The sequence below is a fragment of the Solanum lycopersicum genome, chromosome 7 (assembly GCF_036512215.1).
Source record: "Solanum lycopersicum chromosome 7, SLM_r2.1".
Lineage (NCBI taxonomy): Eukaryota > Viridiplantae > Streptophyta > Magnoliopsida > Solanales > Solanaceae > Solanum > Solanum lycopersicum.
The window spans coordinates 12,507,493-12,529,881 of NC_090806.1; the positions used below are offsets into that span (position 1 = coordinate 12,507,493).

Here is a 22,389-nt window from a genome sequence, read left to right on the forward strand (position 1 = left end):
GATTGGTTACACTCATGTTATGCCTCAGTCGATTCTAGAACTAGGACTGTTCGTTTTCAGTTTCCAGACGAACCAATCTTAGAATGTAAAGGTAGTATCGTAGCGCCTATGGGTCAATTTATTTCTTACCTTAAGGACAGAAAGATGATATCTAAGGGTTATCTCTATCATCTAGTTCAGGTTAAGGATTATATCCTTGAAACCCTAACTCTTGAGTCAGTTCCAGTAGTTTGTGAGTTTCCAGAAGATCTTCCCAGAGTCCTTCCCGAAAGGGGAATCTAATTTGGAATCAATCTCCTTCCAAGTACCCAACCTATTTCTATTCCTCCTTACAAAATGGCTCTACTATAGCTTAAGGAATTGAAAGGGTAGTTGAAATACCTTCTAGATAAGGGTTTCATTAGACCTAGTATTTCACCATGGGGTGAATCATTTTTTTCGTATGGAAGAAAGATGATTCTCTCAGAATGTTCATTGACTATAGACAGTTGAACAAGGTCACAATCAAGAATAAGTATCCCATCCCCAGGATTGATGACTTGTTTGACCAACTTCAGGATGCTAGCCATTTCTCCAAGATAGACCTTAGATCGGGTCATCATCAACTTAAAGTCAGAGATTGTGATATTCCGAAAACAACCTTCAGAGCTCGCTATGGTCATTACGAATTTGTAGTTATATCATTTGGACTAACCAATGCTCCTACAACTTTCATGGATTTGATGAATAGAGTGTTCAAAAAGTACTTGGACTTGTTTGTTATTGTCTTCATTGATGATATCCTCATTTACTTTAGGAATGAGGAAGAACATGCGAGTCATCTGAGAATTGTTTTACAGACTCTCAAAGATCCCCAGCTATTCACAAAGTTTAGTAAATGTGAGTTCTGGTTTCAATCCGTTACTTTTCACGGTCACATTGTATCTAGCGAAGGGATCCGGGTGAATTCGCAGAAAATAGAAGTAGTGAAACAGTGGACTAGACCTACCTCTCCTACAGATATCAGAAGTTTCTTAGGTCTAGCAGGATATTACAGAAGGTTCGTGGAAGGATTTTCATCCATAGCCTCACCATTGACTAAGTTGACTCAGAAGATGGTCAAGTTCCAATGGTCAGATAATTGTGAGAAAAGCTTTGCAGAATTGGAAACTAGATTGATTACAGCTCCTGTCTTGACTCTACCAGAGGGCTTAGATGGTTATGTGATCTATTGTGATGCATCCAGAGTTGCGCTAGGTTGTGTGTTGATGCAACGAGATAAGGTGATAACTTATGCCTCTAGACAACTTAAGGTTCATAAGAAGAACTATCCAACTCATGACCTCGAGCTTGCAACATTGGTGTTTGCACTCAAGATCTGGAGACACTACTTGTATGGTGTTCAAGTAGATGTGTTCACTGACCATAAGAGCCTTCAGTATGTGTTCACCCAGAAGGAGTTGAATATTCGCCAGAGGAGATGGCTTGAATTCCTTAAGGATTATGATATGAGTGTGCATTACCATCCTGGTAAGGCGAATGTAGTAGCAGATGCTCTTAGTAGATTATCTATGGGTAGTGTAGCCCATTTTGAGGAAGAAATGAAGGAGCTAGTGAAGGACGTTCACAGGCTTGATCGCTTTGAGTTTGACTTATGAGCATATCAGACAGCGGTGTAACAGTTCAGAATGGGGTAGAATCGTCTTTGGTAGTGGAGGTTAAGGAAAAGCAAGACACTGACCCAAGCTTGCTCAAACAGAAGGGTGCAGTCCATAATCAGAAAGTGGAGGTTTTCTCCCAAGGGGGAGATGGTGTACTTCGCTAATGTGGGCGAGTTGAGACAAAATATTCTTACATAAGCCCATAACTCTAGGTATTCTATTCATCCAGGTGCCACTAAGATGTACCGCAATCTGCGAGAATTCTATTAGTGGAATGACATGAAGAGGGATATAGCAGATTTTGTGAGTAAGTGCCCCAATTGCCAGCAAGTCAAGGTAGAACATCAGAAATCAGGAGGTATGACTCAAGAGATCGATATTCCTACTTGGAAGTGGGATGTGATCAATATGGATTTCATCATAGGGTTACCTCGTACTCGCAGATAGCATGACTCCATTTGGTGATAGTTGATAGGATGACTAAGTCTTCTCGCTTTTTCGCGGTCAAGACTAAAGATTTGATGGAGGACTATGTGAAGCCTTGCATCAATGAAATTGTGAGGTTGCATGGGGTTCCTTTGTCTATTATCTCAGATAGAGGTCCTCAGTTTACCTCTCATTTCTGGAAGTCATTTCAGAAAGGTCCTGGTACTCAAGTTAACCTCAGCACAACATTTTATCCACAAATGGATAGGCAGGAAGAGCGTACCACTCAGACCTTAAAGGATATGTTGAGATCTTGTATGATCGATTTCAAAGGTAGTTGAGATGATCACCTTCCTCTTATTGAGTTTGCCTACAATAATAACTATCATTCCAGCATTCAGATGGCCCCTTATGAGGCTTTATATGGGCTTAGATGTGGATCTCTTGTTGGTTGGTTTGAAGTAGGTGAAGCAGCTTTGATAAAGCCAGATTCAGTTCTTTATGCTATGGAGAAAATGCAACTCATTAGAGATAGACTTAAGACAACTCAAAGTCGTTAGAAATCTTATGCAGATGTAAGGAGAAGGAAACTAGAGTTCCAAGTTGACGATTGGGTTTTTCTGAAAGTCTAACCTATGAAAGGGGTGATGAGATTTGGAAAGAAAGGGAAGCTAGCCCTAGATATGTAGTCCCTTATAAGATCTTGAAAAGGGTTGGCAAGGTGGCATATGAGTTAGAGTTGCCAGCAGAATTAGCAGCAGTGCATCCGGTCTTCCACATCTCACTCTTAAGAAGTGTGTGGGTGATCCAGCCTCTGTAGTTCCTTTAGAGAGTGTGGCGGTGAAAGATAGTCTTTCTTATGAGGATGTACCAGTTGAGATTCTTTACTGTCAGGTTAGAAAGTTAAGAAACAAAGAAATCCCTTCAGTCAAGGTTTTGTGGAAGAGTCAGTCCGTAAAGGGAGCTACTTGGGAAGCAGAAGCATCCATGACAGCCAAGTATCCTTACCTCTTTCCTTCCGATTCCACTCCAACTTGAGGTAATAGTTCCTCTTCAGTTTTACAGTCATTCATGTGTAAATGCAGTTCTAGAATCATGTTCCCTCAGCTTGTACTTGCATTTTCAGCACAATTGCATGTACTCAGAACTCAATTTAGTCAGAAACTCAGTTCTTAGTGTTTAGTAGTGGGGTTTGCAGCTCTCTCCTTCTATTCAGATAGTTTAGTATTCATTCAAGGACGAATGTTCCCAAGGGGGAGATAATGTAACACCCCATAGCCAAAACAGGCCAAAATTTAGTTTTTTAGAGAAATCTGCAGGTGCTACCAACAGTGGCATCGACGGACCGTAGCCTGAACCACGGCCCGGCCTGTACATTCATCGATGGAATCAAAAACTCCCAAAAATTTCAGCCCAGAAATTTTGGTTAAGTCTTGGACGACGGACAGACTTACGGTCCATAGGTCAGACGACGGTCAGTAGTCCATGATCGTCGATCAGGACTCCCTTCACCCACCCTCTGACAAGAGCTAGGGATGGCCAGCATGATCCACAGGTGGACGTAGGTCTGACCGTAGGTGAAAAATTTGCAGACAAATAAGGGAAAATGCAATTGGTTTAACTTCTAATGATCATAAGTCTTAGCACAAAATGAATTGGGTGTCCTATGACTTACCCACAAATAGATGATTGAATTATCTTTTCATATCCACCGACCTTGCTAAGATCAGACCTCCAAGTCAAAAGTTATGCTCATTTTAGTAAAAGCATGTCGAATAGGCCCAGTCAACGGACCCAACGATGGGGCGTTGGATAGACGACAGACCATCAGTTCTGGCCGTCGTTTGGTCCGACAACAACCTTCCTAGGGATCTTTTGGACCTTTTCCACTCTATTTAAATCCTAAGTTACATCGTTTTAACACTAAATCATCATATTTTAGTCAGTTTAATCTTAGAAACATAATTAAAAGATATCTAAGTCAAATCATTAAAACAAAACTTAGAAAATTAGAAGCAAGAGAGGAGAAAATCTCAAGAAACCTAGTTCAAGAACGCAATAAGTTCCAGCAGTTACAACCATGAAACTTAAGTATTTTTTCGTGATCTTCATCACCAGGTATGTGGAGTTTCACTAGTGGGTTCCTTTCACCCATTGGGTCCCTAGTTTTCAGTCAGATTCTTGATTTCCATATCATGATTAGATCTAGGGTTTTTAGAACTTCATCAGAACTTTATGAATTAATTAGTTTTATGTTCCAAATCAGATTATCATATTATTACTCAGATTATCGCATGAATTTCAGAACCCTAGCTTTGTATTTCTTTAGTTCTTGGATTACACATGCTAAATCAGATATTTGAGATACTTCAGATATACATGCTTTAGTCATAAATGCATAATTAGCAGATTAATTGTTGCATTCTCAGTTTGCATGTTTACTTTCGAGCTATCCAGTATTTACAGAAATTTAGATATAATCAGTTAATTTACAGTATCCATGGGAGTAGCATAATATTGAGTTGGACTAGGGTTCAGCGTACCCAAATAGTCCCAGAACTACTAGCCAAGTAGGTTGTAAGTCCCCTCTATGGGCAATTAGTTTAGTGATCACGCCAATATGCCTTTATACCTTTGGAAGGGTATATTGGATCCTCTCAATGGGGCGTATACATCGGACTCCACATTTATCTCATGTGGTTTTATTGTCGATTATTAGTAACTCCACAGATCTTTCAGACTCTATGCATTGACCATTTATCAGTATATTCAGTATTGAGTTTCAACATGTTTCAGTTTATCATGTCAGATTATTATACTTGCAATTATGCTTGTTCAGTTATGTTTTATGTTAGCTTTACTCTATCCTACATGCTCAGTACCTTTCAAGTATTGACGCATACATGCGCTACATTTTCTCGTGATGTAGGTTCAGGTTTTCAGCATCCAGATCACGCATAGATCGATTTCCGATATCCAGTTTAGCAAATTCAGTGATGAGTCCTCATTCTCGAGGACATCAGTCATGAGTTTATTTCAGTGTTTAGTTATTTAGTGTTAGTTTTTGCTAGATTTAGCTGGGGCTTGTCCCGGTATTTCTAGTCAAGTTTAGAGGTTATTTCGCACATAGTTAGATTCAACTTAGTATTGAGTTAATATTTTCTTTGTATTAAACTCATTGTTTTCAAATATCTCAATTATAGAATATGGATATTCCCCATCTTTTCAGATTTAATTATGATTTAGCTTCCACATCAGTTTATTATCTTTAGTATGCTCAGGATTATGTCATCAAGGTTAGCTTAGGATCACTTGTGGTTCTAAGTTCCATGTCCGCGTCTCCAGAGTAGATCAGAGCGTTACATCACATATTAGACTGACGTCATCCAACTAGTTCAATAGTTGTCCAAGGTACTGATCTGAATGAAATTGAATTAAGAATGTGATATGTAGTTATTAGAACCTATCCCAAAAGAAACAAAATAACTAATAATAAGTCAATAATTAATCTTATTATCTTCATAAGAGTCTACTTATTTTCTTTTCTACACAAACTATTGTTTTGTATCTGGTGTAGATAATTGAAATGCCATTATTCTATAAGATAAGTGATTCATGAGCTCTACAAAGAGGTTTATGTTACTACAATCCAATTACAGTGATTTTATATATATTTTTCATGATGCTCTATATTAGTTTAAAATATCTTGATCAGTTTATCAAGATATTTAGACTGCCAAAACATCAAAATAAAATATATTCATTTCATGAGTAACAGTTTGTGGAAATATTAGAATACTCAAAGTCACCTCTTGCCCGAATGTTCATTTACATCACAAATCAAGATAGAATAATTCTAACTTATCACTACCACCTTTTTCTTTTTTTATGAGGAAAAGTCTCTTAGTTATTTTTCCTTCTGAATAGAACTCACATGTTGGAAGTGACTCATTTTCAATGAACCGTTATGTCCATCCATTAACCAACCTCGAAGTTCTTTCGAAATATATAACTTAGATGTTAGTGTACAATAAGTATCATTCAATTTGAAAGATACTTTCTCTTATGAGATAGATTAATAAAATTCAATTCATGTGAGATAATATTAATAAAAAAATCACGCAACTACATACCACTATAAATGAAATATTTATCAAACTCAATTATAGGAGAGTTCCAAGCAAATATATCAAATAATCATCTCTTATCTAGTTAGAAACTAAAAATAATTCCTTCTGAAACAAGGTATATGTACAATGCATTTTTTGAATTAACATTTTCTCCCTATCAAAAGAAAAGCTTAAGTACTACTAAGTGGGTGCGTAAAGTCTATTGAGGATGTGAGACATAATACATTAAATAGATATGATATTTTGAATAATCCTGAATAAGGATATTCAAGGCTCATTTATACATATATATCCATGCATCTCGAATAGTCAATCGATGGGATTAGAGAACTACTCATGCAACACACATGTACAATGACCGATTATTCACTCCATAAACTCATATAGACCTAACTCAGATGGAGAGTCTATTTTTAGTTTAAGTCAAGTGAAAATTCTCTAGTTACATTGATCTAATATTATATTACTCTATTTTGGAGAGTTAATATAGATTATCAAAACTAGACGATTTAATACATAGTGACTTGTATCAATTTCATCCGATGGGGAGGAAGGTTTAAGCTAAAACATAAAACTAATACTTCACTACTATTTAATCAAATATGACCAAAAACTCATATGACCATCCAACAAAAATAATCTCTTACTAGGTCATTCTTATGAATCTACAAAAATTTCAGATCAATCAAATTTTTTTTCGAATTCCAAAAAGTATGATCAATTTAGTTGAAAGCATTGTCTGGACATAATAGAATTTATATTTCCCCCTCAGTATTTCTTATCATATATCATCATTTTATGAAATAGATACACGAATTAAGAATAAAGAACAAAATTTTAAAATTCCAAAAGAAAGCATGTTGATGTATCTAACACCCCGAATCCTAAATAAACAAAAAATAAGCTTTTTAGAAATCTATAGGTGCAATCGACGGTTACCATCACGAGCCGTAGTCTGACCCACGGCCCATAATGCACATCTGTTGTTTGTGATTGAAACTTTCCCATGATGCAGCCCAGAAAAATTGACTAAGTGTCGATTCACGAACACACCTACGGTCCGTAAGTAAGACTACAGTCTGTAGTCTGTGTCCGTTGATCAAGACCCTGTTTACCCACTCTCTGACAAGAATCACGATTGACCAATAGGTAAAATTAGCAGACAATTAGGGGGATATGCTACTGTGTCAACTTCAATTGATCATAACTCTTAGCACAAAATGAATTAGGTGTCCCATAACCTACGAAATGATATATAATTGAATTACATTCCATAGCCGCCGAGTTTGGTAAAATCAGACCTCCAAGTAAGAAGTTATGTATGTTTTAGTAAAGCTATGTCGAACAGGCCTAACCTACGGACCCAAACGAGGGACAGTAGATTGAACGACGGCCCGTCAGTCCAAGTCGTCGTTTGGTCAAACAACAATTAACTCAGCGATCTTTTGGTATTTTCTCACTTTGTTTAAATCCTAAGATACTTCGTTTTGACCCTAAATCATCAGATTTTAGTTTGTTTAAGCCTAGAAATATAAATAAAACTTACCTCAGTCAAAATCATAAATCAAAACCTATAAAATTAGAAGCAAGAAAGGAGAAAAAGGTCAAGAACCCTAGTTCAAGAATGCAGCAAGGTTCCAGCAGTTCCTGTCCCAAAATTTAAATATTTTTCCGTGAATTTCATCACAAGGTATATGGGATATCACTAGTAGGTTCCTTTCACCCATTGGGTCCCTAGTTTTCTGTCAGTTCTTGATTCCCATATCATGATTAGACCTAAGTTTTCTAGAACTTCAACAGAACTTCATGAATTAATTAGTTATACGTTCCAAATCAGATTTCCATGTTATTACTTAGATTATTACATGAATTTCAGAACCCTAGCTATTTATTTCTTTAGTTCTTGAAAAACACATGCTAGGTCAGACATTTCAGTTACTTTAGATATACATGCCTCAGTTATAAATGCATAGTTACCAGATTAATTGTTGCATTCTCAATTTGCATGTTCAATTTTGAGCTATCCAGTATTTACAGAAACTTAGTCATAATAAGTTAGTTACATAATTCATTGTGAGTAGCACAATATTGAGTTTGACTAGGGTTCAGTGTACCCAATTAGTCCCAGAACTACTAGCCAAGTAGATTGTAAGTCCCCTCTGTGGGCATCGGTTTAGTGATCACGCCAGCATGCTTTAATACCTCTAGCAGGGTAAAATGAGTCCTCTCGATGGGGCATATACATCGGACTCCACATTTAGCTCATGTCGTTTTATTATCGGTTATTAGTAGCTCCCACAGTTCAGTCAGACTCTAATGCACTGACTATATTTACAGTTCAGTTATTATTCATTCTCAGCATGTTATAAATTTGGTCATTGCATCCAGTTCGCTCAGAATTCAATATATCATGTTCATATTATTATACTTATTTTGGTTCTTGTTCAGTTATGTTTTGTTTTAGCTTTACTCTATCCTACACGTTCAGTACCTTCAAGTATTGAAGCATACGTGAGCTACATGTTCTCGTGCTGTAGGTTCAAGTTCTCAGCATCCACATCACGCTTTGATCGATTCACGATCTCCAGTTCAGCAGGATCAGTGGTGAGTCCTCATTCCCTGAGGACAATAGTCATGAGTTCATTTCAGTCTTTTAGTGATTTAGTTTCAGTTTTGCTAGACTTTTTGTCCCAACGTTTCTAGTCAGTTAGAGGCTTATTTCAGACATAGTTAGTTTCAGCTTAGTGTTGAGTTAATAGTTCCGTTGTATTAAACTCGTCGGTATTTCAAATATCTCAGTTTTAGCATATGGGTATTCCTCATCCTTTATTTCAAATTATGATTTAGCTTCCGCGTCAGTTTTTATTCTTTAGTATACTCATAATCATGCCAACAAGGTTGGCTTGGGATCACTTGTGGTCCTAGGTCCCGTGTCCGCGTCTCGGTGGTAGCTCGGGGTGTGACAATATATACGGTAAATATTAAAATTCAACATACGCCTTATAAATATAAATGCATCTTGAACAATAAATTTTAATGAAAAAATGACTACTCACGCAACATACATATATGGTGTCAAATATTCACTTCAACAAATTTAAAACAAAAGCTAACTCAAATGGAGAGCATTTGTAAATTTAAGTCGAACGAATATCATTATCCCTGCATCCATTGATCCAATCAAATACTCAGTTTAGTAGAGTCAATACAGATAATCAAAACTAGAGATTAAACTTTAATGACTTGTATTGATTTCATCCGTTATGGAGGAAGGTCTAAGAAACCACATGAACTTAATACTTCACTAAAATTTAGTCATCAAGACCATAAAGAACAAACTCTATTACCGCTATATCATAGTCGAGTAACTTTTCGGTAAAATTAATTTATCAAGATATAAAAATTATCTAATAACATCATCTGAACGATCTCAAATTACCAAATCACTGCATAACAATGAGTATTTTAAAGTTGATCGTTTCTGATGAACCTACCAAATTAATGATCAATTGGAGTTCAAAATTAATATTTATCTCCAAATCTCTTGACCAAATTCAGATTCAAACGATTTAGGGGGAAATGAATAGATCAACATCCTTACCACGTATAACATAAATAAAACTAATATAAAGGATGTCATTTAAAACTAAATCACATTTTAATTCCAAAAAACAACTTTAAAATTATTTCAACGACCTCAAAAAAATATAACCACATAGCAATGAGTACTTCTTACTAGCCTGTTATTAATGAACTTACCAAATTTCAGGTCAATTGGAATCTGTGAAGAATCTTTATTTCCAAAGTTATAACCAAATTCAAACTCAAGTTATTTAAGCATCTTTAGGAATTAAAACAACATTCATACATTCTTATCACATATCAATTTTCGTCAAATAACTATGTGCAATTATTTTTCAAATTTAACATAAGCATAATTGATATAAAGAATGGTCTTATCATATTCAAATCAAATTTTAATCCAACAAATTTACCTAAAACCATCTAAACAATTTTCGTTTAAACCATCAAATTTCAAGTCAATCAGATATCACAAAATTCATGACCATCTTAACTATGATAAAATTTGAAAAATTAATCGTTTGAAGCATAGTTAGAGATTAATATAACTCGATTTACATTTTTGTTCTCTTTTAATAATTATCTAATGAGCATTAGGAATATTGTGTGCCTTTTCTTTGACTAAGACATACAACATCTTCTTATATCAAATTGTTCTCTCAATTCATACACTTGAGAATTCAAAATATTACGTTTTCTCCCTTTTAAACCGGTGAAAACCTTTAATATCTCTTCTCATGAATAAGTAAGTGTTACTAGTATCTAAAAAACGAATCTTGATTTAAGTAAATAAATATTCATCACTAGTATTCACTTAGGAGTTAGAACAATTTATATATGATACATTGAGAATGTTCTAATGACTCTAATAAATAGATCAGTTTCGTGAATCCTATTTAGCTCAATTTATATGTTAATTATTTCTACATGTATAAAAAAGAATATTTTATAAGAATTTTACAATGATTTTAAATAAATAGATTCATTAACAACACTTTTACTAATCATTATTAATTCTTAACTACTATTATTTATATTATACAAAGAGAAACAAAACAATGCTCATATAATTAAATAATCAAGAGAATAATGTCAAAAACACAAAAAACAAATAAACAATAAATAAAAAAATAAACAAAAAGAGATCTTAGGTTTAGGTGGGTGTATATTGTGGATTAAAAACCACTTTTCTGGCACTGTTTGCCGCCACTCTAGTCCTCTCTTCATTTTTAAAATAAATATTTTATTCAATATTAGCATTGTTAATGCCAACATTAACAAATGGGATTTTAATAACGTATTAACCTACTTTTAAAAAAAAAATCTCACTGCCATCTCTAACTTCAAACTCAACAAGGTAAAGAAAATTGTGGCCAAATATTGTTTGCTGTCACGCCATCATTTATTAAACACACCAAGCAATTCTCATTACTTGTTAATTTAAATTTAAAACATGAATATGTCATAATCCAATTAAATTGATACGACCAAACATGCTCCTCATGTGATTGACGGCTTTCATCGATTAAACAATATATTATTGTATATAACAACATATGTATATGCGAACGTATTAAAGTTATCAAAATAGATGCAAGTAAGGCTCTGATACCAATTGTTATAAAACTATATGCACAGCGGAGATTCATCAGAATCTTTACTACTTATATAAATAATAGATAATCAATACTGTTTATACTAAAATATATATCATGCTAGAACACATAAATATACTGAAATTTTATTCGATAAATACCTCTCGAAGCGTGAACGGATAGTTTCAAGCGAATCTACAAGATAGACGTATTTTCAAGCAAATCTACAAGATAAACAATAATTATGGTCTTCTACAGTGATCCCATGTCACATCCAAACTCTTTCAATATTTGGGTGGACAAGTATCGAATAGAAAACTTATTCCTCTATTTTCTAGGTTAGGAAAATCATATTTATAGAAATTTCTTCCTAATCCAAAATGACTAGAATACCTTGTTTTTCTAGAAGACTAGAAAACCCATATTATTCTTCCTTTTTCCATTGAAAAAGGTTTCTGAGTTCTAGTTAAATATGGGCATCATAGGGACCACAAAATTAATTACAGAAACAACCTATTATGAAAATAATTCTAAATAATTAATTTGAATAATTCTTACCATAGTAAATTACAAATCATTCCACTAGAAATTCATAATTGCACTCCTCTATTTCGTAATTCCCCATTAAACACTTATGTAATTTCCCATGTTATGATTTCAGATACTAATAAATAAATAAATAAATAAATAAATTAATGACGATTTAAACATAATGATTAATTTCCTTTAGAGCACTACTTAACTTATTTCATGTGTCGGACTCATAAATCCACTTGCCAGATTTGACACGATGAAAACTTATAAGTTTCTCAAAAATGCATATCAATCAATCTCTATAACGATACATTGATTCCATCAACTAACTTATCATTTCACCAATATATATTATTATCATCCAACTTACCTGACATGTTGACCCATCTTAGAATCTTACCTTTTAATAAATCAAAACGATAATTAATATATACATATCACAATAGTTATATGAGGATTAAGAATATAAGTACATTTAATAGTTTACATAATATGTTTTTGTCAGTCAGTCTAAAACAACTATTTCTACTCGGTCCTGTTCAATACATACAAAATGTACTAGCACAAGAAGTTGGAACTATACCGTTTGCATATTTTGGATAAATTACATATAATCTTGTGCTACAATCGTACCCGATGACATGTCCAATTTTCATCCTAGATTGTGACCAAAAAACTTTATACTTATCAGAACCGATGATATAATCATCTGTGTATGAGCTAAAACTCTACACACCAAATCATCTACTATATAAGTAAATAGACATCACAAACGAATATATGATCTATTAAAGTTGAGTAAATATTTGTTCTCTAATAAATATTATTTTTTAACATATGGTATACATCCCAAAAATGGAAGTGTGGAGTGATGTTTTGGAGGGATGAGACATGAGATTAGCAAGGTGGAAGAGTCAATATAATATTGTTGGAAGGTATATTTACTCTAATAAAGTGATCTTAAATGCTCTTCCATCCTATATGTTGAGTGTATTCCATATTCCAAAAAGTATTGTGAAAAAGTTCAACCAACTAAGATATTTTTTCATATGGAGTGGAGTTAAGGAGAACTAAGTTTATATGGTAGCTAAGTGGGGCTCTCTAAAAGTGTCAAAATTCAATCCACACTCAAAGCTTGTCATAAACAACAGTGAAGGATATAGTCAGGCACCTTGACAAGTCTATGATATCATATATAAAGTCGCAAATTATACTATGGCAGCATGGACAAGGCCCAATACATATTACGGCAGCATAGATATGCCCCTAACATATTACAACATTTATGTATTCTCGTAGTAACTATATTACCATAGTAAAGAAGGACATCCAATATCACACCAAATATAACTTATAAAAGAATGTTTAGTATTATGTCAAAACATGCTTGTCCCAACACATCGACTAGGTAGATGACAGACATTTTTAAAGTTGGTTTGTAAAGCAAACTCTAAGGCTTAAAGTATTACTTACCTCAAATTCTCGACCCAAGCACCCCCTTTCGACTAATTAAATTATGCTTCCATAACTATCAACGCTACCCTTGTGTTTATGGTTATTAAACTCCTCCACAATATTGATAGGCCTGACATTGCCAAACTTGTGATAAACCTAATTAATCATAAATGGAAACTAAAAAAGGCTCTTTCCTACCTAAGATGTAGTTGAGATAGGGAGATCCCTGATCGCCTTTCTTGTTTATCCTCGTTCTGAAAGGCTTCAATTAAATTACCAGGAAAGCTTATTTAAAGGAACTTGACACAACTATACAAAGATCAAATATAAAATTTGTAAAATGCCATTGGAAAAGTAAGGTGAGTTATATGCCACTTGGCTTAATGTGGAGGTTTTATCCTTTCCTATTAAAAATATTTCTATTAAGTAGAAGAGCCATGATTAGGACGATCAATGACAATATTGTAATTTTAAATATTTTTAAGGGCAAAGCAATAGCTTTATAATTGTATAATTATTGGTCAAAATAATTTTCTAGAAGAATACAATAATCTTTTTCAAGAGTCACAAAAGGTTTTGTTTCATGTGTGACTCCACATAATCATTTCATTTAATTTTTAAAAATTAATTTATATTTGTTTGATTATAATAATGTAAAAAATATTTATACAATTTAAAAAGTTCATATATGTTTATTGCTACTACAATATATTCAGTATAACCTACCATCTTCCATTATGTAATTTCGTTTTAAATTATATACAATATTTTTTAAACATAAGTATTCATATCGTTTTAATAGAATATGGTCAAAAATATCCTTAAACTATCCAAAATAGTTCATATTTATTGTTAAATTATATTTCGGCTCAAAACTTTCCTTCCCGTCAAACTATTGGGTCAAAAGTGCAATTCTTATTAATGAACGTTACTAAATGTCATGTGAATGTCATATTGCACGCCAATAGGGTTCCACCGCCACATAGACTAAAAGGAAAATGGTAAAAGATACGCTTAGACTATCTGAAATAGGTTATATTTACCCTTAAACTATATTTCGGCTCAAAACTACCCTTTCCGTCAAACTATTGGGTCAAGAGGGCCCTTCTTATTAAAGAAAGTTATAAAATGCCATGTGAATTCCACATTGCATGCCAATAGGGTTCCATTGCCACATAAACAAAATCTTTAAATCTTTATTACTCTTTTTCCCCCTCATTCCATTTTTTTCAAGAAATGATTTTACTCCTTCTCCCTCATTTCGCGGCTAAGAGTTTCAAAGTTTTCTTCGTAGCTGGGTTTCAAAGTGGATCTTCGTGGTTGTAGGTTAGTAAATCTTTTTTCTTATTTTATCTCCAAAATAAATATTTATTTAATCTCCAAAATAAATTTTGTTTTATCTTAGAAAATGGTCACTTAATTAAAAAAAACAAAGATAACAATTCTAAGAGATAAAAAATAGAGTTGATAATGTAAGAATAAAGAAAATGACAAAATAATGAGTGCATAGTTGTAGTTTAATAAAACACATAACCAATTAACGGGATAAATTTTAAAATAGTATAAATATATGGAAACAAAGTTAATTTGGCATAGAATTATATATCATATACATTGAAACTTCCACAATAGATAAACTACATATTGACCTTCATATAATAGTCAGTTGCATTTTTAGTCTTGATTTATACTTCTTGCAATCTTAAATTATTATTAATCAGTCTCATTCGTCGAGAGTAAGCGACACATTAAATATTAAATTAGAATGCTTTACAACTTAAAAATAAATGTTTTCTTAATTGATATTAATACTTAAATTTCAAAATTAAAATACTTTATTACCTTATCGAAATAAAATTTTTTGATTATTATTGATAGATTATTGATTAAACAAAAAACTATAAAAATAATTCTGAACTATTTTCATTTTAAATTTTGTTAAAAGGCAAAATAGTTAAAAAAAAACTTAAATTTTATAAATATAAAATTAATCTAAATCTTGTACTCACTCCCTTTAGGTTTATATAATTTTAATTTAACTTAACATGTAGATATTTTTAAAAGAAAAAAGCACTTTTAAAACTTGTGGTCTAAAAACCATAGATGTTCATATGACTATAAATCATCTTACTAAGAATAAAATGAATATTTCAAAGTCAAAATGTTATTTAAATATATTATACATCATTCTTTTGAAACTGACTACAAAGAAAAATATGTCGCAAAAATTATTTTAAAGTAAAATTTTCATAGTGTAAAGAGTTAATTACATCATATCCCTACTTTTTATAAATTACAAAAAAAAATTAGAATTAAATAATTTCATATAAATCAGCACACATTCGGATACATCGATCGTGATACATTGCTATTGAGGAAACTTGCAAATTAAAGAGAGGATAGGAATGTATCCGAGAGGAGATACTGATGTGTGTGAGAGAAGATAGGAATGTATCTTAGAGGAGATTTTTGTAAAAAAAATTTCTAAAATAGTAAAAAATTTTAGAAGCTATAGTAAAATAAGTTATTAATTTAGATAATTTTTTTAACTTAAAATTGAAAAAAAATAATTAATTATATTGGGCCCGTGAACGGGCAGGGATGAATTCGAGAAGGGATAAATATGTATCCAAGAGAAAATATGAATGCATCCGAGAGAGGACTAAAATATCTTAAGTTGTGAATTTATCTAATTTATTCAACAAAATATGTGAAATTATATTGGTACCGTAATACGAGCCTTAAAATATCTAGTATGTAGATATGTAGATTAGCTAGAGAGTAAATTGTCTAAATTACCCTTATTTATTACTCCTCTCTACATAATACTTGTCTCTGTTGCACCATATTAATATCTCTTCACATTTATGACCAAGGGTTTAGTTTTTAAAAAAGGTTTATGACTAAGGACAAATGTGTCGAACAAATAAGTAATTATGTGTTGGTTTTCTAAAATGACAAGTATAAAGCACCATCTATTTTTTGTTGTTCATTTTGTATTCTTAATATACTTATAAAAAAATTTTGAAGAATTTTGTAAGACACAACAAAGTTAAAGAATATTTTCACAACTAGAAAATTAAAACTAGTAGAGAAACTAGAATCACAAACAGATTAGAAAACTATATGAAATATTTTTATTAATAAAGAATTGTTGTCGATATGTGTTTAAGAATTTTACTGATTCCAACAAACTTTGCATAAACATGAAGTTACTAAAGTTTAATGAACCAGTAAAGAATAGAAGAACGGAAGAACAGAAATTAATTCACAAATCTAAAATATTTAACTCATACCAGAATCGTAACAAAAGAAGAAGATCAAGCCCACTGAATGGAAAGTGTCCCCTTAAGGAAATTATTCCCCTTTAGTATCCAAAGTTTAATTTGTAATATGTCCTCCCACAATAGAATGATCTCAATCACTAGTGTATTGATGATATTCAAAACACTAGTGTCAGCGAGCCACTCAACGACAGTAAAGTACACCTGAAATACTAAATTTAGTAGTAGTAGAAGAAGTCCAAAAATTCTTTTTTTTAGATGAGAAGAAATCCCTCAATTTATAAAAAACAAAGAGTAGTGCAAAAAGGTTCTTATTGTGCCTTACCGGAAACATCACAAGCCTTTGAAAAAGTCACAATCTTTCGGAAAGGTCATCACCTTTCAAAAAAGTCACAACTTTTATAAAAGTTGCAACTTTTAATAAAAGTCACAACTTTTTATAAAAGTCGCAACTCTTCATTTCTCATTGACACATTTTAAAACCCAAAAATCCCCCGCATGAATGGGAATGACTCAAAGATAAATAAACGAACAAGTATGTATACTTTACAAGCGAGAACTAATTGTATCTACATAAGTAGGTTTCCCTTTGGACTTTCTATGGTGAACATATATCAGATATACTTGGTTAATCGGTAGATGCAATATCTTTGAACCGTCGAGTTTTGGTGTATCCCTTTGAACTAATTGCATTGTGTTCGTTTCAGCCATAAACACCTCCTGGTTTTATGAGCATATAGAGAATAGGCTTTTGATAATAATTCTCTTTGGAGCGACATACACTTCACACTCACATAGGTGATTTCTAACCTTGTCATCGCGTAGATACACTATTTGGTCAACTCGACCAAGCTTAGAAAATTATTAAAACTATTATGCTTTATTAACTCTTAATAAGCCTTAATGTTGTATCCTTATTCCTGAGCATTGTCTTCATCATGAGAATGAGTTGAGTTGGTTCACAATATCGAACAGTCATTCACAACTTTGTTTTTTCTCCTTGAATCTAGCTTTTGGGATCTCCAGTCTGTTATATAGAGTTACCGCCATGATGATTTGTCATAAGCCACAAACCCATTCCCTTATATGATCTTTGAACTTTCTCTCTAGTTAGGCCTTTTTGTAAGTTGATCCATTTCATGACCCGTAGGTATACCTTAGAATTTAGGGCATCCTCAAGTCGCCACACAGCGATTGGGACCTCGAGAAGTCCCGCACAGTCCACACGTACCAATCATCGCATAATATACTATAAAAAATAATTAAGAAGCTAAAACTTTCTTCACACACGAATGATACTTTAATTAATACACAAGCAGAAGACTTCTTAAAAATAATCTACCATTACAATGTGTCTTTAAACCATCTAATACTTTGAATAACCAACATTGGGAATAATACTTTACAAGACTTAAAATAAGTCTAAAGACGTGAGGAACATGTGGGTATTGTCCTCAAATCGATGAGGACTCACCTTATAAATCTATCAATCCTCTATGGCATATCAAGATGTCTATTTCCTTACAATTTAGTCAAAAAGAGAAAATAAGAGGTTAGCACATTGAATGCACTAAGTATGGAAGTCATGCAAAAACCATGAAAAAGGGGACATTTAGTATATAAACATGCTTTCATGAAATTTTGATAAAACCTTCATAAAAGAGTTTAAGAGACATTTAACAAGTTAATAATCAAATATAGAACATAATCAAGTAACATTCATCACATAAGCATATTCACGTGGACTTTTCTATTAAAGGTTATCCTAAGACCCACGTAAGTAAGATATGAAGTGGTCTCCCATACAACACTTTCACACACACTTAGATAGTCCTTAAGACTACCTAAAGTAAAGTTATTCCAATAAATCAATATCACATAACTTATATTCAATAAGACAAGACTTTACATCATTTAGACTCCCTACCTAAGGCTACTCTAAGACTCACCTAAGTAAAACATAAAGAGACCGCCCATACACCCTCTTCAAGCCTACCTAAGTAATCCTCAAAGCTATACCCTTTCTATAAAACATACTTCACTAATAAGCCATATTTTCATTAAAACCATTTTGAGAGAAAACCATACATTTAGAGGACTTCATATAATGGTCTTGGAAAAGACCCAGGGAACCTACATCCTAGCATCTTCAAAATCTACTCGTGTCATGTCTAGATAGAGTCTCATTCCACTACCTAAATATTGTAATATTTCTCCAATGCTAGAATGTATCCCACACGCGAGAATATTTAATAACCGACATAGACCATACTACTTAGGCATGGAATCCGAAGTCTACCTACTCTGATGGAAGATGTTCTACTTGCCAAGGATAGAACTAGTACACATCCCGTGTAGGCACATGATTAAGGAATATCAAGGGTTTCTTTGTACTCTAGTATCAACTTAAGTAGAGTCACTACCCACGCATACTCACTCGGTTCTAGACTTTGTTCTTATAAAGTAAGTTCAATCACAAGGGCATATGAAGAGGTACCATATTTTCGTCACAGTCAAATAATAATACACCTCACCAGGGATGGTCGACTAGGCTGCCACACAATGGTAAATAAGGATAGCTCAATGACCTTCTTAGAGATGGTTTCATGTTGTTCCAGCCAACCTATCCCTAAGTCCATTCACACGAGAAGGAGACCATTACGGCTTTCAACTTCAAGGATATCATCACCTTCTTTACTAATTTCAAGGTCATACATACAAGACACGGATGCTTTAGCCTACCAAGTCAAGAAATCACATATTCACATAGCTTTCATGTATCAAGAATAGGGACTTAGGTCTACAAAATCAAGACACACCATTCATCATATCACTAAAACAATGTCATTCAAATACCAAGTAGCGATACTAAGTATACCACACAAGTTACCATATCAACACATATACAGACTCACTATAGTCTTTCTTAATAACATATAGTCATTTAAAGGACAACATACTTGAACCTCACTCATACATACACAACATTACCACCTAAGACACTTCTTAGTCTTCTATAATCACATACCATCATTTAGAGAAGAATCATGACATTAGCATTCATACAAGACCAACCAACATTATAAGAGTACTTTACTTAATATCTTCACATTATACAAGACTCAAACCTACATCACACCATACTTCAATTCACATGTCCATGCAAGCTATAACACCTTATGCAATATCACATTATTTCACATAATCATCTTCATATTACACCTTCATATAAGCCCTAACATGATACTACAACAGTATACATAATTAATGCTGACAAGGCCATGCTCAGCACAAATTCAACACATAAACAATGCCACCATAAGTGGACCATACTAATCAGTACAATTCAATATTAATTCTACATAATAAAGAGAGATTAGGTCATCTTACCACCATTCCATCATCATCATCAACAATCCTTAGCCCTTTAAATCGATTCACTTCATAAAGGCTCTTACAAATAGCCATCAATACAATTCCAAGCCAACAATTCAACAATATACTATATTTAAGGCAGCCTATAAACCATTCAATCATGATATACACATAAACCAATAACCCAAAGTAATCTACACATGAATTCACTACTATGAGGCCCTAATCATTCACCCACATTATAGTGAAATTTAGAGATTTGAGAAGGTCATGGATTCATGGAGATTTTTATTGGAACACATAAATTATATATCAATAACATCATGTTTGAAAACCTGTCATGCAAGAAACCTTGACTTAAAGTAGAAATTGGATATTTTCATCTTTTTGAAATCACTTTGAGATTGACTCTAAGATGATACCAATACTTAGATGAAGAACTCCCATACATTATTAGAAGAATACAAAGAGAAATGAAGAATAATATCCATTGAAAATCCATCATCAAGCTCCACCTTGAACTCTCATGGAGGGAGGTTTCTAGAGAGAATTTGGGAGGGAAAGGGTTTTGACTTAGGTTCTAGGGTCTAAATGAGAGATTAATCACTTAAATACTCTTAAAATACCCAAATACACCTAATTAAACTGCCCCCTAATTTATAAGACTTGGGGTGAATTTCCCAAAACACCCCAAGCTTGGCAGAAAATTGTAGGCAGTGCAGGTTCCAATCGATGCCCACCCATTGACGGACTGTCAACTGGTCTACGCACCGTCGATTGGGGTCCTTTGTTTGGGTCTGCAACTCCCCAATGGGAAGCCTTCAAGGCTCCATCAATGGACCAAGTTGACGAGCCGTCGTTTGATCGACTGGTCATCGTTTTGGTTGTTAATTGACACAGTCTAGGAAGATTCTGCCTTTGAGATTGGGTCCTCCTCTAGGAATATTGAACCCCTAAACATTCACGTCTAGGTATTAGTAACCCATCCCATCAATTCCAACATCAAACAATTCACAAAACATGCAAAGGCACAGACAAACACACAAGCACGTCTAAAGACTAACTTTCTAACGTCTTGGACGTTCTTGGAAGTTTGTCCTTCAAACTCTTCCAAGATTTATACACTGCCTCTAAATACTATTATTCATCATTTAAGGACTTTATAAACTCAGGACACACAGATAAGTACATGCAAGAACAATAGGATTAGTCGTCGAATATCTTGGTCGTTCATTGACGTTTGACTTCAAACTTAACCAAAATGACTTCAAAACTCACATACACATTAAGATATTTAGCAGCCCTTAGAACACTAGTGAAGCTCTATATAAGCCTAGTTCATTACAATCCGACACATTATCCTTTGACTTTACATAGTCAATTCTGATAATTTCACTAGAGAGGTTTCTAACGGTATCATGTCAATGTCCTATATGACGAGAGTTATTGTTATAAATCATGCTTCATTCCCTACCTATTTCATATTGACTATCAAAGTGTATGCATATTAATGACAATGGTTTGGGCTAAAAAAGAATATCTATCAAGAAAATTCGGAGCCTTTCAACTTATTCACCGACCTTATCTTGAGTACCTAGCTCAAAGATCAATGTAGAGCTAGAGATACATGTCTCTTTTGAAATATTTCCAAGAGACTGTTCCTCTACAAAGAGTAAATATATATTCACTCATGGATTTTTCTTCATTTGTTCGGTGGTCAAATTTGCATCACTATATCCTTTCAGTACTGTTGACTATTGTTATAATGCAAGACATAGTTTTAAGTATTTTTTAAATACCCCAAAACTCTATTGGGATCACTTGTGAACCGACTCAGCTTATTACTAACAAATGCTATATCTGATCGTGCACACTTCATAATATACATCATACTTTCCAATACTCTAGCACAATCCAATTGTGAGTCACTTTCGCTTTTACTCTTTTGAAATGCAAATTTCACATTTATTGGATACTTGACAATATTGATATCCAATTACTTGAACTATTCAAGTACCTTTGCAATGCAATGAAACCGTAAAAATGTTAAACATTATGGAGTTCTAAGAATTCTTATACCTAATATTGCATCAGCAACTCCAAGATTTTTCATTTCAAACTTGCTTTCTAGCATATGATTAGTAGCATTTACGTCATTAGTTTTTCTATTGATGATCAACATATCACCAATATACACACAAACAATAACCTTGTGATTATAATGTGAACACATTAATCACTTCCATCATTCTTAAATCTATTTGCCAATATGGTTTTGTTAAATTTCTTATGTCATTGTTTGGGTGCTTGTTTTTGTCCATGATATGACTTAACAAGTTCGCACACTTTCTTTTATTTACTAGGAACC

General features: G+C 33.3%; 1 protein-coding gene and 1 long non-coding RNA gene across 2 annotated transcripts; one reads left to right on the forward strand and one right to left on the reverse strand.

Annotated features, from left to right (window-relative positions):
• The first annotated feature begins 2,116 nt into the window (after nt 1-2,116).
• On the forward strand, nt 2,117-3,242 carry LOC138337302 (uncharacterized). The gene is made up of 3 exons (XM_069287208.1): nt 2,117-2,399; nt 2,878-3,064; nt 3,152-3,242. The coding sequence occupies exons 1-3, from the start codon at nt 2,117-2,119 to the stop codon at nt 3,240-3,242; spliced, it is 561 nt and encodes a 186-aa protein (XP_069143309.1).
• A 5,651-nt stretch (nt 3,243-8,893) lies between these two features.
• Nucleotides 8,894-13,687, reverse strand: LOC112941811 (uncharacterized). The gene is made up of 3 exons (XR_011210600.1): nt 13,561-13,687; nt 13,381-13,492; nt 8,894-12,564 (listed from the first exon to the last, which is right to left on the reverse strand). It is a non-coding gene; the product is annotated as an uncharacterized lncRNA (long non-coding RNA).
• Between the last annotated feature and the right edge of the window lie 8,702 nt (nt 13,688-22,389).

Bases quoted from the DNA above. Each gene is read 5' to 3' on its own strand.
- LOC138337302 (XM_069287208.1), top strand. From the start codon at position 2,117: ATGACTAAGTCTTCTCGCTTTTTCGCGGTCAAGACTAAAGATTTGATG. The intron at 2,400-2,877 runs GTAGTTGAGATG...TGGGTGATCCAG, and splicing joins TTGTATGATCGATTTCAAAG to CCTCTGTAGTTCCTTTAGAG. The intron at 3,065-3,151 runs GTATCCTTACCT...GTGTAAATGCAG, and splicing joins GAAGCATCCATGACAGCCAA to TTCTAGAATCATGTTCCCTC.